General features: G+C 41.3%; 1 protein-coding gene across 3 annotated transcripts in view; it reads right to left on the bottom strand.

Moving 5' to 3' along the window:
- The window catches only part of LOC127055334 (uncharacterized), a 195,244-nt gene that overhangs the window by 52,439 nt on the left and 123,998 nt on the right, over positions 1-18,807 (bottom strand). The window contains exon 1 of one of the 3 annotated variants that reach the window (XM_050962224.1): positions 11,577-11,775. The exons of the other annotated variants lie outside the window; for them this stretch is intronic. Coding sequence (XP_050818181.1) covers positions 11,577-11,774 — 198 coding nt within the window. The 5' untranslated portion in view covers position 11,775. Of the gene's footprint in view, positions 1-11,576; positions 11,776-18,807 lie in introns of those variants that run through there. 3 annotated transcript variants of the gene reach the window in all.

The raw sequence follows: 18,807 nt of genomic DNA, 5'->3' as shown, positions 1-18,807 counted from the left end.
TGCTCCTATTTGCATACCCAGCTACCTGAAATTGTTTAATCCTTCTAACAGTGGTGTGAGGCATGCCTCATTGCCAGCAATGGCCTATGAATAAAAAAGTTAACAGTAGAAGTTAGAATATGTTTTTAGCCATATTTTCCCCAATATGCTGCAGCATAGTCTCTTTACCTCACTTGGCTGCCCTTTCCACATTTTTTTTTATGAGTTTCCTTATTGGTTTTAGGATTCAATAAAGTTATTCTCCTGGTAAGTGTGAAAAGGCTCTTTTCCAGTGCAGTTTGTACTTCTGCAGTTCGCCATTACCACAGGGTGTGTTTCAAACTATCATTTTTAAAGGTCACTAATTTTGTTCCACATGCAGTCAAGCCTGACGATGAGTTAATGACACCTGAACAAGCTTGCATTAAAATTACCCTCTGTACAATCACAAATAATTAAGTGCAAGAAGAAGAAAGCAAACATGTTTCTTTGCAAGAAACCAACACTGAAGATATTAGTTAAAATGTTAAAGTATATTAACCAATTATACAAAATCCTTTCATATTGCCTTGCTTCATTTCAAACATGGCACAGGCTATTTTGTCTGTGAACTCAAGTGGAACAAAAAGCTACAGAATGCAATTTGTGTCAGGAGCTGGACTACAGAAGGACAACTAATTCTAATTAGTACAAATTCCCCACAGGCCACAGGGAGGCCTAGTGCGGGAACCAACTGCCTAATGCTGTTTCTATCTTGCAACAGGTGGGTAGAGGTCTACCAAAGGTTGTCATGGTGATGGCTAATGGTAGACCTTTAGCTGGACACCAGTAATTAATTGAGTGCATGTCCAGCCTTTGAATGTGATGTCTTTTAATATACTTCTGAACTAAAGAAGATTGGCTCTTCTAATTGGTTAAAATTAAAACAGCAGAAGAGTTTGCCAAGAACTACAGTAATGTAATGCAAGTCTTATTTCAAACCCTCAAACTAGAATTCTTTCATATCAGTACAATAAGGGTATTATGGGGAAAAATTACCATGGAGAAAAGTCTTTGCCACCTGATAACACTGATATTCTATTGAGCACGTCTCTAATGCAAAGTATTTATGCAACTCATTAATATTCAACATTTGCTGCATATTAAATATATGCTTTTAAAATTCTGATAGATTATAAAAAACAATGTCTGCACGAGTGAAAGAATGAGACTTTATTTCTCTGTGCGTAGTGGAATGTACAGCAAAGCCACATTTTTAACTGTTCAGTTGAAGAAAAACAAACAGAACTTTCTCCCTAATTCCTGAACCTTGATTTTTGAACCCTGTTCCCTAATCCCTAAATCACAGTGCTCATCCTCTGAATCCTGGTCTCATTCATGGAAATTACGTTTGCTCTAGACAAATCTACTTTGTTTTGTTTTAAGAGATGCTGATTAACGCCCACTCCTTTCCTCCTTTTGAGGAATGATACAACATGAGTTTTAAAAGATGCCAATTTTGAAATATTTTTGTAATAATGCTGCACTAAATTTTACTCCATGGATAAGGATTAACTTGTTTCTAACAGCTTTACACCAGTGATAAATTTTCCCTTTAACTCTGCTGGAAAAGAAATGCATTATATCAAGAAAATGCTTCATTATTAGAGATTCAGCTCCTGGAGGCTGAACACTTGAGCTGTAAGAAATGTTAACTTCTCTTGCTTTTCTCTGAATAGTACCCAATGGGGAAGATTTTGAGGAGAGTGCGAACCAAAAAAGTCACAGACAAGCTCTTGTTTCTTCAGTTTCACAGCAAGCTCATGATGTGTAGGAGGGCCTGAATTACTCCTGTATTTTGATGCAGTGATGCATCATGGAATTGCACATATGAGTCTCCCTGTAGATTTTATATACATACATATTTTGTCCAAACTATATATTTCCCTCTAACAAACAGTTATTCTCTGTGTTGCAGTTCTTTTGTACTAAGAGGCTTTATTTGGGGATTCCAAATAATCTTTTATCATCAATTCATACCAGTCTTAAACCAGAAAGTTTTTCTATCCATATTACATTTACTTTTACTAAACATTTCATCTGAAAACACTCCAGAGGGGTGTGCCAAGTACTACTGTGTCACAAGAATGATTTTATTAATAAAATGCCTTCAATACTACCTCACAGCATTTTCTACTACTATTGTTTGGGTTGCACCAGAGGCTAAAATGTGGCTTCTTTTAATAACACATTTGCATAAGTTGATCTGAAAGATCCCCATGTGATGACATTACTCCAGGGTTGACCTGTCATCTCAAAAAAGCCTGAGGTGCTGGTCCCAAAGAGATCAAACTCAAAAATTAACTAGTCTTCATAAAACAGGAACATCTCTACAAGCAGTAAAACAAATGATTATCATTTCTTTTTGGCGATGGGCTATGCCAAGCTAGAGAAAAACAGAGCTTTCAAACACTGACAATCTGGTATATTGAAGTATGACCATTATGTTTTATTTTCCACATTTTTGGTCCAAAGACAGTTCTGAGTAATTGATTCCCATAATGAGCTATGGTTCGTTAGTCAATTTAATTTATAATTGAATTGGATGGATGTAACTCTGTGTAAAATTGTCTCTGAAGAATCTGTTTTGTTCGTCTGTTCAACTTCTGACAGGGATGGAAGAAAATCTAAATTATTCCCTCCTGCAAGAAGGGAAAACGCTGAAAGTCTCAGCATCCCTTGTGAAATTAAGAGGAAAAATATTTTTAATAGTTGCCATGAAGAAATATTATGGCTTTACTAAAATTTATACAAGCCTGACAAGTAACACATTAATGTCTGGAATAGTAGCTTAAAGAGAAAAATCAGCTTCCTTTCCTGAACATTTGAGGGGTCATTTTATTAAAATGAACACCAGGAATGTACATTTATTGGTATCAGTTACTGATAAGCCTTGTCCTCCTACTTCACAAATACAGCAAGATGTAACTGGCTGGATTCACCACTCTGTTATGCCAGTTTTACACTAACATGGCTTCACTGCCTAACAGAGTGGTAAATCAGTCCCAGTGTGTTACTTTCTTCTCTTAGTTATACCGTGGATATCTAGAGTAACCACACTGCCTTGAATCTCTGGAGCTATTCTAGATTTATACCATGTAACTGGAAGCAGAATAAGGCCTAATAATTCTAATACTAGGGCACTCCTTCACCGACTGCAAAATAGGTGCAACTCACATTGATGTGAATAGGAGATACTAATATCCTACATAGGACAGAAGTTCTCCATGGTTTGCAGCCCTTACAACTTGGATTTCTATACATTTGTAACAGCACATTTTTAGGAGGAATTATTAAAAGAACCGCCTGACTGGTTTTGAGTTGGCTCTAGGACTGTGAGACAGGCGGGAATTTTTTAAAACGGCCGTGATATAAAAAAATACTTAAATTTTCTACAATTTCATTTCTCTCTCTCTCTCTCACTCTTATTTAGGACTGCTCTCTCTAATGTTAGTGTCAGACGATTCACAAGTGTCTTCAAAGGAAAGGTCACAATGAGGAGCCCAGTGTCCTTCTCAGAGAATGAAAGTTACACAGAATGTTACTGCAAATGCTGCTACTGATGAGGGTATGAAAGTTTCTAATCCTTTGGAATTTGATAGGACAGAATGCATGAAAAATACTCTTGTTCACCACCTGAGGCAGGAATAAGCAGAGAATCTTGGTGCTTACAGGATGAAATCCTGGCCCCACTGAAGTCGATGGGAACGAAGCTTCTCTGGGGCTAGGACTTCACCTACAAAACCTACATTGATGCTGTACTCGGTATTCAGGTACAAGGGTGCTTAGAATGCACTCTAATATTTTTTTCATATCCAAGGGCTAGTCACCTTCAAATGAGACTCAGTTTTTATTAGTCACAATAAGATATGTAAGTAGTAAATAATAGTAATAATCTTTAATGATAAATTTAATCCATTAAAGAAAATAAAAAAGAGAATTAAGATATTCATTTCAGATTTTAATTTTATTTAGAAAGCTATAGATATGATCATTTAAATGTTCATACTTGTCACTCATCATATGTGAACTTGCATACATGTAAGCAATAAAATAAATGCTGTATTATTGTATACGTACAGTATTTATGGAGTTTGTAATCTAACCTCATGCAAAAGAAAAAATATATTTTGGTTGACTAAAAAACTATAAAATGAACAGAGAAGCATTGCAATGGGATAGGTGATGATGATCAACTATTCTCCATCCCAGCAGGCACATATATTATCTTAACAGCCGCAGGATGACTGCAATACAAGCCAGCACAAGAAATTTTTAGTTTAGAGCATTTCACATTGCTTTCTAGAGGCAAGCATGACACACTGCTCCACAAACTCTTATAGCCCCCAGTTAAGGGTTTGCTTAACAACCTCACTTGTCTACGTTTTCATCAAGTCCCCAATAAATTCTGATGGGTAACAAGCTCCTAGGCTCCCTGTGTTATCCAGATAATGGGGTTTTTCCGTTTCGTTTAACAATAACAGTAGAACCGTTGCTTCTAATCTTCATCATATTTCAGTGGATGTTTATAATGTTTTTAAACTAGTTTTTCCACACACATAACTATTGCTGTGTTGAGGGAAGATGTGGGGCTTAATTCTGTCTTTGGTTACACCTGTGCAACTCCACTGATGTCAGTGGGGTTGTACAGGTGTAACGGAGGAGAGAATTTGGCCCAATATATCCATTTTTAAGTTTGTGTATCCTGTTTACTTCTGAGCTAAACTGTATAGGATTTAACAGCAGAGGGAGATGAGAGCTGTTGAAGACCATTTTTGATTCCTAATGATTACATTTTTCATGAAAAAATATAATTAATATAAATAATTTTCAATACAGAAAATGCACGTGAGACAATAAAAGTTGTTTCTAAAAAACATTAACCCTGATATCAATCATTTATACATAACGCACAAAGCAATGAGGGCAAACTCTTCAGCTCAGATAAGAGGTGTCACGGTAAACTTATGTTCCAAGGCAGTGGTATCAGTTGTGATCAATCACTTAGTAGCCAGTGCAAGTTACATTTTTGCTTTAGTCTTTAAACTCTTTTGACTGCGCAAGTATTGTTTTAATCTAAAAGTGCTAGATCAATATTTCTCATCAATAAGCATTCATTTCCAACTGACAAGGACAATGGTTAGTGGATTCCATTAAACATTTTCATTTGAAGGAAATATTTGCTGTTCTAAAAATCGGATCACTAGCAAAGAACATTAGGAAGAGTAAAAAAAAAGGTAAAAAATGTACTAGAGAACTTCTGGATACATTTCAGATGTTCCTTCAATACAACTTGCCCTTTTCCTAGTCTCAATAAAGCGGTGTGGCCTTTTGTATTAGTGTTATACTGTATGTAATTTTGCTATTTATAATATTACCAATAATTCCCTAGCCTCTCATTCTCTGAAACCACCTCTCCCCCCATTATTCTTGAAAATTCCCCCTAATGAAATTTGATTATAAATTCTGCAGATTGTGCATGACAGACTAAAAAGGAAATTGTGGGAAAATGGAATAAAGGCACTAAACCAATCATTGCACCTGAGATAAAGTACATTTACAGTGCACCTGGCAAAGGTAAGGTTGTGTTTATAGAATTCAGACTTTGGGGCCAAATTCAGCTCTGGTGTAACTTCCATGGAAAGCAGTGGAGTTCTCTCCACTTTCAGCTGAACTCAATTTTGCGCAAGGAGTGGAACTGAAAAAAATTTCAACCTCTAGACCAGACTGTAAGCAGGAGGGTCTCTCCATGTGTAGATCTTTCCACATGGAAGAAGACGGGTACCACTTCCATTGCACACTGCTCCGTGCCGCTGCAATATGTAGGCAGTCTTCTGTGGGATTGGAGATCCATACGTGGGCAGACAGAATGAGCGATGTGTGTGAGCGGAATGGTGTGCTATGGGCAACATCACTCTACTAATAAGGGGGGAAATTCTACTTAGAAGTTAATGCAGCTTGAGGCAGTATTAACTTTGTAAAAGTAGCCCTTCCGTACTGCATAATCCAGGGAGTGGATGACAGGGGTACCAGAGACAATGAGAGGCAGAGGAATCTGTGGCAGCAAGGCTACCTTGGAGATGTGCTTCCAGGAAGCTAGATGAGGGGGCATTAGGGCATTTGGCAGGTCGTGGGGGGCTGAAGACTCCTTGCTCATTTCATGGAAGAGGCAGGGGAGACAATATCTTGACGGAACATTTCTAGAGATTTCTTTTCCCTATCTTCCTACTTTGGGCTTTTCCATGAAATGAGGCAACCTTGCCTTCTATTCACAGGACTAGAGTCTATCCCTCACACACAGTGATTTGCTTTTAACACTCTTTATTGCTCAGGATGCTAACATTGTTTCTATGGGGTGGGGGCAGCTCAAGCTGAAACTAAAACAAACAACTGAATTTCTTAAGACTGGGCTGTCAGCTTTCTGTGATGCAGAAACAATGGGCCAGAGCCTTGGTCCTATCTATGTCCTTTGCATGGCTCCAGTGGTACAAGAGAGAGAGAAGATTGGCGTAAACAGCCATGTGGAGATTCCACTTCAATAGGGGAACTCCCAGGTGGTGTAAAGTAAGGATTGCTGCTGGCTCTATGCCTTTCACTCCCGCCTCTCCAGGATATAGGGCATTCTGGGGTTCAGGCTAAAATGCCTTGCGCTCTAGGGAACCCCAGCCATGCAACAACCCCTACACAGCAGCGTCCAACCGATATAACAGAGCAACCCTGAGACACAGCTCAGTCAGACTTGAGCATATGGCACACAGTCTCCAGCTTGCCCTTTCGCAGCTGGTAACTAAAGCTGTGGTTTGGAATGGGCAGTGGTTTTGATTCGAGGGGAGGGAGGGTTATTGTTTAGTTCAGTTTATACCCCGGCAGTTTTACTTTGAGTCGCAGGTTTGAATCAACCTCAAGACTCAAAGTTAAGTGAGCCAACTGCCTGTTTTATCTCATTTCAGATCAAAGTAACTGAATCCCATATGATTTTCACCCAAAACTATAAATTAGCCCAGGTTTGCTCAAAACATGGCCCAGGTTCATGAAACTTGGTGAACTCTGTGCAGATCATGGGCTAAGGTCTGGGTCTGTATCAGCTTTACTATTAAGTCTATAGCTTAAATATATGAAATGACAGTTCCTAGAATGGATTGCATGCAGAGTATACTTTTCTCACTGAGATATGATGTAAAATTATTTTGGCTACATTAAATACAAACTATCCCCTAAGACAGAGGGTTTAACATAAAACAAATGGAAGGTCAAATTTTAGTAGGACTATTAATCTGTAATGCAGCATAGCCAGATTGAAAAAAAAAGAGATATGTAAACAAAATGTTCAGTCTGCATTAGATAGGAGAGATGCATAGTCTGAACAGATAACCTTTAGTGAATATTGGGAAGTTGGATTTTATGTCCGAATTGTATGCATGCCTACTCTTTGTGGTTCATTTTCATCTATTATGGTACCAGGGGTGAAATCCCGGCCCCCTTAGTGGCAAAACTCCCACTGACATCAACGGGCCCAGGATTTCAGCCCAGATTTTTGTATGTACGATAGCCAAAGTGTGATGTAGGAAGCATGAAAACTCTGGCAAAATGAAAAAAGGAAAGTGTTTTAAAAAATCCCACAAGGATAATGCTGAATAATAATATTTTGCATAACTTTTATTGTGTGTTTGCCTCTCCTCTGTTCTCCACTCAGACTGTCTCCATCTTCAGTCTCTTTTTCCCAGTTATTTTGGTTGCTCTCTATTGCAATAGTCTTTCTTTGGGTGACTCCTAGGCCTGGTCTACACTAGGCGTTTACACTGATTTTAGCAGCGTTAAACCTATTTAATGCTGCACGCGTCCACACAACAAGGCCCTTTATATCGATATAAAGGGCTCTTTAAACCGGTTTCTGTACTCCTCCCCGACGAGAGGAGTAGCGCTGAAATCGGTATTACCATATCGGATTAGGGTTAGTGTGGCCGCAAATCGACGGTATTGGCCTCCGGGCGGTATCCCACAGTGCACCATTGTGACCTCTCTAGACAGCAGTCTGAACTCGGAGGCACTGGCCAGGTAGACAGGAAAAGCCCCGTGAACTTTTGAATTTCATTTCCTGTTTGGCCAGCGTGGAGAGCTCACCAGCACAGGTGACCACGCAGAGTTCATCAGCACAGGTAACAATGCAGTCTCCTGAGAATCGAAAAAGAGCTCCAGCATGGACCGTATAGGAGGTACTGGATCTGATCGCTATATGGGGAGAGGATTCTGTGCTAACAGAACTCCGTTCCAAAAGACGAAATGAAAAAACATTTGAAAAGATTTCCAAGGCTATGATGGAGAAAGGCCACACCAGGGACTCAGTGCAGTGCAGAGTGAAAGTTAAGGAGTTCAGACAAGCCTACCAGAAAACCAAAGAAGCAAACGGAAGGTCCGGGGCAGGGCCAAAAACATGCCGCTTCTACGCTGAGCTGCATGTAATTCTAAGGGGGTCCGCCACCACTACCCCACCCCTGTCCGTGGATTCCGATGTGGGGGTGGTAATCTCAGCCATGGCTGAGGATTCTGCAGATGGGGAAGATGAGGAGGAGGAAGAGGAGGATGAGCTTGCAGAGAGCACATAGCACTCCATTCTCCCCAACAGCCAGGACGGAATTACCCTCCCAGCCCTCCCAAGCCAGTAGCCCAGACAATGAAGCCATGGAAGCGACCTCTGGTGAGTGTATCTTTGTAAATATAAAACATGGTTTAAAAGCAAGCGTTTTTTAATGATTGATTTGCCCTGAGGACTTGGGATGCATTCGCGGCCAGTACAGTTATTGGAAAAGTTTGTTAACATGTCTGGGGATGGAGCGGAAATCCTCCAGGGATATCTCCATGAAACTCTCCTGGAGGTACTCCAAAAGCCTTTGCAGAAGGTTTCTGGGCAAGGCAGCCTTATTCCATCCACCATGGTAGGACACTTGACCACATCATGCATGTAGCAAGTAATCTGGTATCATTGCATGACAAAGCTTAGCTGCATATGGTCCCGGTGATTGCTGGCATTCAAGCAACATCCGTTCTTTATCTCGCTGTGTTATCCTCAGGAGAGTGATATCGTTCATGGTAACCTGGTTGAAATTCAGGAGTTTAAGTAAGGGGACAGAGATGGCCATTCCTACTGGCCTGTTTGCCTGTTGCTTAAAAGAAATCCTTCCTTGCAGGTAGCCAAGTGGGGGCAGGGGAGGGCGGGGAATGGCGCTGAGCTTTTTCGCGTTTGGCTAGCACGGATCTTCCCTGCTACCAGCCACGCGGTGGGGGGGGGAGGGTGATTAGCAGTGCTCTTCCATGATACCAGCCACGCGGTGGGGGGCGGAGTAAAGCGATCATTTCAGAGAATTGGATCGGGGGGGGGGGTTTCTGCTGCTGCATGTTAACAGGAAAAAAGCAGCACTGAATGGGCTTTGCTTGGTATTTGGGAAAGGAGGGCACTGTGTATATGAAGGCTGAAGAAGCTGAAAGACAATGGCTTACCATGGCCGCATGCAAGCTGAATTCTGCTGCCTGGACCTGCGTCTGTGAGATCTCTAACACCAGAGCCGCAGGTACTCAATATTAAGATGCAAAATGCGACCTTGTAGTGAAATTACATGTGCTATGTAAGGTGAATAGTGTTGTTCACTGTGAAAGAGTATAACCATTGTTCTGTAAAATGTATCTTTTAAAATACTTCTCTCCCTTTTTTACCTCCCTCATGCAGCTGCAAATTTTTCAAGCCTCCCGACTCCACCCCGAAGGCTATCTCAGATAAAGTAGAGGAAAAAAAAGACGCGAGACGAAATGTTCTCGGAAATCATGGAAGTAACCCGCAATGAAAGAGCTCATCTGAATGAGTGGAAGGACGTGGTATCAAATTACAGGAAAGATGCCAGTGAACGTGAGGACAGGAGGGACCAATGTGAGGAGAGGAGAGATGCTCGAGATGAGAGGCGGCAGCAGGAAGATCAAAGGTGTAGGCAGGAAGATCAGCGGTGGCGGGATGCATCGCTGGGGCTGCTGCGTGATCAAACTGACATCCTCCGACATCTGGTGAAGCTTCAGGAACAGCAGCAGGGCCACAGAGTGCCACTGCAGACCCTGTGTAACCACCTTCACCACTCACCATGTTCCATTTTTTCCTCACTCAGACGTGTAAGAACGCGTGGGGGAAGGCTTCGTGCACCCGCCCACTCCAACCCCGTGGACAGCCCAACCAAAAGGCTGTCATTACTTTGAAACATTTTTAGTGGCCTTTTCCTTCCCTCCTATCCTCGTCCCAAACTACACCCGGGATACCTTGTCAGTTCTCTGCCTCTTTTTATAATTAAGTAATAAAGAATACATGATTTTTAAACGAGAGTGACTTTATTTCCTTAAGCAAGCTGTAATTGAAGGGGGAGGATGGGTTGCTTACAGGGAATGAGTCAATCAAGGAGGGGGTTCATCAAGGGGAAACAAACACAACAGTCACACCGTATCCTGGCCCGTGATGAAACTCATTTTCAAAGCTTCTCTGATGCGCACCGCTTCATGGTATGCTCTTCTAATCGCCTTGGTGTCTGGCTGTGCATAATCAGCAGCCAGGTGATTTGCCTCAGCCTCCCACCCCGCCATAAAGGTCTCCCCCTTACTCTCACAGAGATTGTGGAGCACACAGCAAGCAGCAATAACAATGGGGACCTTGGTTTGGCTGAGGTCTGAGCGAGTCAGTAATGTGTGCCAGCGCACCTTTAAACGGCCAAATGCACATTCTACCACCATTCTGCACTTGCTCAGCCTGCAGTTGAACAGCTCCTGACTACTGTCTAGGCTGCCTGTGTATGGCTTCATGAGCCATGGCATCAAGGGGTAGGCTGGGTCCCCCAGGATAACTACAGGCATTTCAACATCCCCAACTGTTATTTTCTGGTCTGGGAAGTAATTTCCTTGCTGCAGCCGTTTAAACAGAGTAGTGTTCCTGAAGACGCGAGCGTCATGAACCCTTCCTGGCCATCCCACGTGGATGTTGATGAAACATCCCTTGTGATCCACCAGTGCTTGCAGCACCATTGAAAAGTACCCTTTGCGGTTTACGTACTGGGTGCCCTGGTGCTCCGGTGCCACGATAGGGATATGGGTTTCATCTATTGCCCCCCCACAGTTAGAGAATCCCATTGCAGCAAAGCCATCCACTATGACCTGCATGTTTCCCAGAGTGACAACCTTTCGTAGCAGCAGCTTAATGATTGCTTTGGCTACTTGCATCACAGCAGCCCCCACAGTAGATTTGCCCACTTCAAACTGATTCCCGACTGACTGGTAGCTGTCTGGCGTTGCAAGCTTCCAGAGGGCTATTGCCACTCGCTTCTCAACTGTGAGGGCTCTCTCATCTTGGTATTATGGTGTTTCAGGGCAGGGGAAAGCAAGTCACAAAGTTTCATGAAAGTGCCCTTAGGCATGCGAAAGTTTCGCAACCACTGCGAATCATCCCAAACCTGCAAAACTATGTGGTCCCACCAGTCTGTGCTTGTTTCCCGGGCCCAAAATTGGCGTTCAATGGCTAGAACCTGCCCCATTACCAGCAGGATCTCCAAAGCGCAGGGGCCCGCGGTTTGAGAGAATTCTGTGTCCATGTCCTCATCACTCTTGTCGCCGCTCTGCCATAGCCACCTCCTCCTCGCCTGGCTTTTCAGGTCCTGGCTCAGCATAGACTGCACGAGAATGCGCGAGGTGTTTACAACATCCACAATTGCGGTCTTGATCTGAGCAGGGTCCATGCTTGCTCTGCTATGGCGTTTGCACAGTTCAGCCAGGAAAAAAGGCGCAAAACGGTTATCTGCTGCTTTCACGGAGAGAGGGGTGAGGCTGTACCCAGAACCACCCGCAACAAAGTTTTTTGCTCCATCAGGCACTGGAATCTGAACCCAGAATTCCAATGGGTGGGGGAGACTTCGGGAACTATGGGATAGCTACAGGATAACTACCCACGGTGCAACACTTTGGAAATCGACGCTAGCCTCGGTACATGGATGCACACCGCCGAATTAATGTGCTTAGTGCGGCCGCGTGCACTCGACTTTATACAATCTGTTTTACAGAACTGGTTTATGTAAAATCGGAATAATCTCGTAGTGTAGACATACCCCGTCTCTGTCCTCCTCTCCTCTTTTATTTCCATGTACTTCAGTTCATTCCAATGTATTTCCCTTTCTCACGCTAGTTCACAATCTTCCTTTTTCATTCTCCCCTTTCCTTCTCTCTGGGATTTTAGTTATTTTGTTCTGCTTCTGTATATTCCTTTTTAAATTCCTGTTCTTTTTACACTGCCTTCTTTTGGTCTTTGTTTTATTTCTCTCATGTCACTTCTTCTGTCCTTTCCTCTATTTCTCTGCTTCCTTATTTCCCTCCCCTCTACTGCCTGATGACTTCTCCAGTCTACTTCTTTCACCATTTCTCCCACTCTCTGCTCTTTTTAAACAAAATTTCTTCTTCTTGTTTATTTCTTGTTGTTCTTCCTGCAGGTGAGCTTGGAAGGAGCTGTGTGGGAATGCTTAAGCCATGGCAACACAGTTCTCAATTTTAGTTTAATAAACACTAAATAGACATGGAAAGAAAGAAATAAGCTTACTGCTCGTTCCCAGTTAGGAATGGACTCCCGCTTAACTCCTTTGCTGGCAGGGGTGGCTCTAGGTATTTTGCTGCCCCAAGCATGGCAGGCAGGCTGCCTTCAGCGGCCTGCCTGTGGGAGGTCCCCGATCCTGTAGATTCGGCAGCATGCCTGCGGGAGGTCTGCTGAAGCCGCGGGACCAGCGGACCCTCCGCAGGCATGCTGCCGAAGGCAACCTGCCTGCCACCCTTGCGGCGACCAGCAGAGCGCCCCCCCGTGGCTTGACGCCCCAAGCACGTGCTTGGCGTGCTGGTGCCTGGAGCCACCCCTGTTTGCTGGGGGCATTCTGGTTTGGTTAATAACAGCACAAATGGTTAATCAGATGAATGTATCATTTCAGAAGTTACCAAGGCAGAAGAGGATACTCAGCTCCTCATTTTCCTGGCTTACACCCTAAATGGCCTCCAATTATTTCCCTTTGCTATATCCACCTGGGACCTGCTTCTCATGTCCTCATAATATCACTGAATGACTAAAGGATGAGTCAGCCTCCTCCTGCCACCCATCCCTGGTGCAGGTAGCTGTCCTGATGGGCCAGTGCAACAGTGGGAGAAGAGACTCTCCCTCCACGGCCCTTCCACTCCACTGACAACCAAATAACATCTCAGTGGCATCTACAGCAGTTGCTTCCATCAAGACATCATATTAAGGGGCTGTTTAGTGTATGTTTAACTGTCTGCAATGTGATTTAGCATCTGGAAACAAGGAAGAGGAGCCATGTGACCAGCCAGACGCTGTTTGGTTAGGTAACTAAGGAAACTCACAAATACCAGTGGGCCTGATATCCCATGATATTAGCCAGCTGATGCTATATGCTGTGGGGGAATATTTTCCCCCAAATAACTGTGGGAAATATTAATTATTTATGGACTATTTGCATAACTGCATAATGTGTCTAGATATAAATAACAGATTATTTGCATAACTGCATAATGCCACTAATCATGGGAGGGAGAACTAAATATTTCTGGCATTTGATCACACTGTGTCATATATGCTCTGCATATCTTCTAAGCTCTGCCGGAGAATAGTGACACCACTGCTGGCTTTGCTTCTCAATATCCTGTATCTCTTCACTGACAAATTGCAAAAATAAGCAAACTAAACACTTTGGATGAGTAGCACTGAAGCAGAGAATCCTTACAAAACTCCACAGGACTTGGTCTGCTCTTTATACCATTGTAAATCCAGAGTTCACGTGTGCAAAACTGGTTCAATGAAAGCAGAATCAGGTTCCAAATATGTATTTTAGTTTAAATTTCCAGAATGAAAAATTATGCCATATCATCAAAGACTGATTGACAGCTCTCCTGTAGCATTTTTCACCAGCAGATCTCAAAGCATTTTTCACAGGAGGTAAGTACCATTTTACAGAGGAGAAAACTAAGGCACAGAGAGGTGAAGTGATTTGCCCAGGTTCAAACATGAGTCCTGATGTCTCCCAAGTCCCAATACAATGCTCTGACCACTAGTCCACACTGCATCCAACTGTCTGATTAGAAATTATACCTGTTCCTTTAGAGATAGTGTTAGACCTGGCAGTGAGGGGCTGACTTGTTCTGTTTAGCATCACCAACCTCATCCTTTCTGTTAAGTGAGATTGTGCCTGGACCATAAGAGATTGTGTAGTGGATTTATTTTGGGAAGTACAGGGCCTACTCCATCACTCCTTTCGGGGCCTATGGACCCCGGTCCGGAAAAGCACTTAAGGATGTGCAGACTTTAAACAGCTGCTTAGTCAACAAGATGTGTTGAAGTGCTTTACTGGATCAGGGCCATGGTCCCCCAAATGGGGCAGCCAGGGCAGGTAGCAGGCGGAGGTATGGCCCTGCTCTCCCCCTTGTCACTGAGCTGCCGTGTGAGACCAGCATGCAAAGAGAAGTAAGCTGTGTCCCATGAAAGGGTTTAGCAGTGTGCATGCTCCCTCTGCACTTCAGGAAGATCAGAGAGGCCTTCTGACAACCTAGTCTAGCCAAAGGCAGCACTAACAAAAATAGTAGCAAATATATGAGCTCAGTTTATCAAACTTTAATATCCCCTTGTAACCGCTGGGCTGTTTTCCGTTAAACACTATTTACCTCAGTGTACAAGTTTTTTAGCATATAAAACTCTGACTTTATTTTTTTTAAAATGCATGTCAGACTCATTTCAGATCCTGATTTCCCAGTACAAACTTGAGTAACAAACATATAATTATTCTCATAAATAACTCAGTACCTTACAGCGTATTTCAAACAAGTTTCCCCACAAGGCACATGTGCCCTATATTAAATTCTTTTAAGTATAAGTTGATTAAGGTAAAATTAGTTATTACCTTATGGACATTTTAGTTTTAGCAGCATTTCAAATCCTGTTCTATGAGGAGTAGATTTGTTCCCACCCACAGGTATAATCACCAGGAAAATTAATAATCATGTTCAGTATGACTATAAATCATTGTGGTTTAGGCTATCAATTTCTGTAGAAAAATGAAAGATCCAAGTATTAATGTTGTGTAAACTACATGTTGTGAAAACTCAGATCCAACACAGTCAAATTGCAAATGCAAGGTTTCTAATTTCAGAGTGTGATAATGCAGGGTCATCTGAGGCTGGGAGGCCAGCAATTCTGAATAAATGATGCTGGTAATTTTTAGTAGTTTATAGATGTTGTGTGCAATGTAGGCTGTATTTGCATTCTTGAACCAGATGCAGCAATTGATGCTAATTTCTAGAGAATAAGGAGAATGAGTGTGCAGGAAAGTGCACATCTAAGAGTTTGAATATATTTTCAAGTAATGGCTGAATAAAAAGATGCAGCATGTTTTCTTGTTGAAGTCGCTTTTACTCTGCATCATATCATTATATAGGACCGTGTACTAAACACACTTGCTTTTGGCTAGTGCCAGTAGGATTCCAGTGGGAAATGTGAGATGTAAATTAAAATATGTGTGTGTAAATTAAAATATGCCACTAGAATGCTAGACTTTTTTTATACAAACATAGATCCCAATCCTGCAAAGACGTATGCGTTTGTCACGTTATGAGTAGTTACAATGACTTCAGTGGGAATTACTTGCAGTGTGTAGAGTCAGGATGTGCATAAGTCTTTGCGGGATCAAAGCCATACGGTTTTATCTATGTCTAATACAAGGGGAACAGATACGGCTTTATACAAGTTGCACACTTATATTTTAAAATACTAAATCCAGTAGTAATACAATATGCTCTCATAGAGGGCCAGGCTCAAATTATTTTGTTTGTTCCCATGCAGCAAAACAATCTCAAAGACTCCCCAGCTTTGATTGTTCTGTTTAAAAACAGAAACAGAAATCTTACTTCAAAGATAAAATAAATACAAATTAACAATAATATAGAACACAATAATCCTATACCATCGTCTTTAAGTTCATTACAGAGCATAATTTGCACCAAAAAGGAACTTGCTAGAGTAGCATAACTTCAGCCTCACTCACGGTGCCTGAAAATTTTTGGAAAATGTCTAATAATGCAATGAGTTGAGGTTAAAGTGTTGGATAAATATTAAAATATTTGCACGTTTGGTGTTAGGTTTTCAAAGATACAAAAGGAAGACTCAGACTCATGGAGAGAATTATGAAATAAATCACATGCACAAAATGGGACAATTTTCAAATAATCCATAAAAGCAGGTTTGCATCTGGAAATGTTAAAAGGGGTATATTTTAAAAGGGGTGAGACTTGGCTTCCCCTTTAGCAGACAGAATTTGCACCTGCAAAACAACCCTGTGGCTGCAAATCAGCATAGTTGTGCTTCTGCTTGATTTGTGCCTGCAATCAGGTACTTAAAGATTTAAATACCCAAACCTGAGCCTGCAGTTCAACTGCAGGAAAAATTGAGTCCATGAAAGAGAAGTCACCTTTTTGAAAATTTGTTTGTAAATTTCTAATATTTCTATGATAGAGAAAGACTAGACACTCATATAATTATGTGGCGGTTGGAGTCTTCAGCACATAAAGTAGATGTCAAGACAATTTAGGACATTATGAGAATTGCATTTGGACTTCAAAACTTATGCAGCCTCCTAACCATTCAGATGTACACACCTAAAGGGAGTTATGAAGTAAACTAAAGAAATAATTCACAAATTAAGTTGGATACTTCATTAGATGAACCATCACACTGACAGAAATCTACAGCTAGAAGACTAAAAAACCCCAGCTTCCTCATTAGCCACATAGCCAAAATGGATGTGCTGCTTCCCACTGATAAATTTAACAGATCCAGCAAATTTCAAACAGCTGGAGGAAAATCCAGGGGAAGATGGGTGGTGTCTGCTCTCCACATAGACACAAACAATTTAGCGCATTAATATAGGGATTCTGGGCCACACTACTCTCCAAAGAGGTAGCATTTGTTTACCAAAACTTATTAGTGATTCTTACTGCTTTAAGGGACTCAGAAAATCAACCCTTTGCACATACAGTACACCATGTTACCAGAATAGAAATGCATTTGCTCTTGTCTCTCTGATTTTCTTTGGGTTGTACAAAGAAAACTTTCTGCAGCACACTGACAAACCTAGCCAGATCCCAGGAGGGTGCTTTTGAGTAATACAAAGATGGGGTACTTAGTGATTGTGATTATGCAACATTATGCAAATCTGTTGACTAATCCCACAGGACTCATTGGACAATCATTCACAAATTTTAGGTGCTGAATGTTTCTCTTACATACTTAGTAAGTGACCAATGCTTATATCCTGTTTGTACTTTCATTTGTGCATGCCATTTTTACATGCACAGTACAGTATAGCTTTATGAAATCCAGACATTTGTCTTTTAATTATTACCAAAGTACTACATAAAAAGCCCCTCTCAAATCCTTAATATTAAGATAAGGTTGCCACTTAACATTAAACTATATCAAAATATAGGCTTTCAGGAGGGTTCAAAATGGAACTCTGCTTACACATTTAAGTATGGAGCCATAACCATGTCTGCACTATCATTGGAGTTTATATTGTCATTAGAGAGCTTTGATAAAAATCTAGAGTTACCATACAGTCTAGTGTAATCTATCTAATCTAATCTATCTATCTGTCTACCTCCTTGCAGTTCTTCCCAGATAGGTGGCATAAATCTTAGGCAGATTTGAAGATGTATTAGGATAGTATCAAAAGAGATGCAAATCACAGCTGTTCCAGCTAAAAGCCCTTTCTGATTTGTTAAACAGTAAACATGGTTGAATATTTCCCAGATTCACCTGGTCCAGTACAATACAAAGAGTGATTACATTAAATGATCTTTTCCACAAAGGTCAAAAGTTAAGTGTTCCTGGTTACATGAGTCCTCACTCCTAATGGCATGATAATCCAATTCTATGGCATCAAGAAAGAATTCTTCTCCCAGTTATTAAATATGCAGGATACCATGTCTATCCCAAGTAAAATATGCTAGAATAATGGGGAGTGGATCTACTATACAGCTCCAGAAGGAAGTTACAAAATGTCAAATCGGAACAGAAAAGCGGGGAAGAAAAAACAACCTGAACTTCCAACAGACAATTGTAAGGCATATAAACAAAGTTATTTGTAAAGTCACACATTCATAACAAATATAAAAAGATGGCCCTCTCCCATTGAATCAAATGGCCTTTCTCAAGCATTGTTATATTTCTGTTCACAGTTATCATTTTCACTATCACATTCTCTCTGCTAAGATAAGAAATAACAAGAACTTTGATGGCACTAAATGGTAATTTCACATTAGGTTTTGTTTCAATAAACCATCACCAACATTATCTATACAAGTATGTTATTCTCACATGGATAAAATTGCAACTCCTAGCAGTAAAAAACAAAATGTTGAGGTGGAAATTAAAGCTTCTTTAACTGCAAACCATGTGGGCTGCTAACCTTTCTCTGCTTGAGGTTGTTAACTGCCAGAATCTAAGGGAAATAGAACAGTGAATCTCACAAGAAATTTTAGCAACACTTTCCAAAGTTCTAGCATTGCCCTGATTTTCCCATGTTGCTTTGCCGCGAGGGATTATGAAATTCTGAGTAGGACTGAACCATGTAAATGATGGAGCAAAATGTCACATAGTCTTATGATGGTGTGCTCAGAGGGTCATACATGCACCTGGATCTGGAAAAATCACAATCTTATTTGTATTTAGGATAT

This window comes from Gopherus flavomarginatus, chromosome 7, assembly GCF_025201925.1.
Source record: "Gopherus flavomarginatus isolate rGopFla2 chromosome 7, rGopFla2.mat.asm, whole genome shotgun sequence".
Classification (NCBI taxonomy): domain Eukaryota; kingdom Metazoa; phylum Chordata; order Testudines; family Testudinidae; genus Gopherus; species Gopherus flavomarginatus.
The sequence above is the reverse complement of the archived record's forward strand: the minus strand, read 5'-3'. Positions and strand labels throughout refer to the sequence as shown.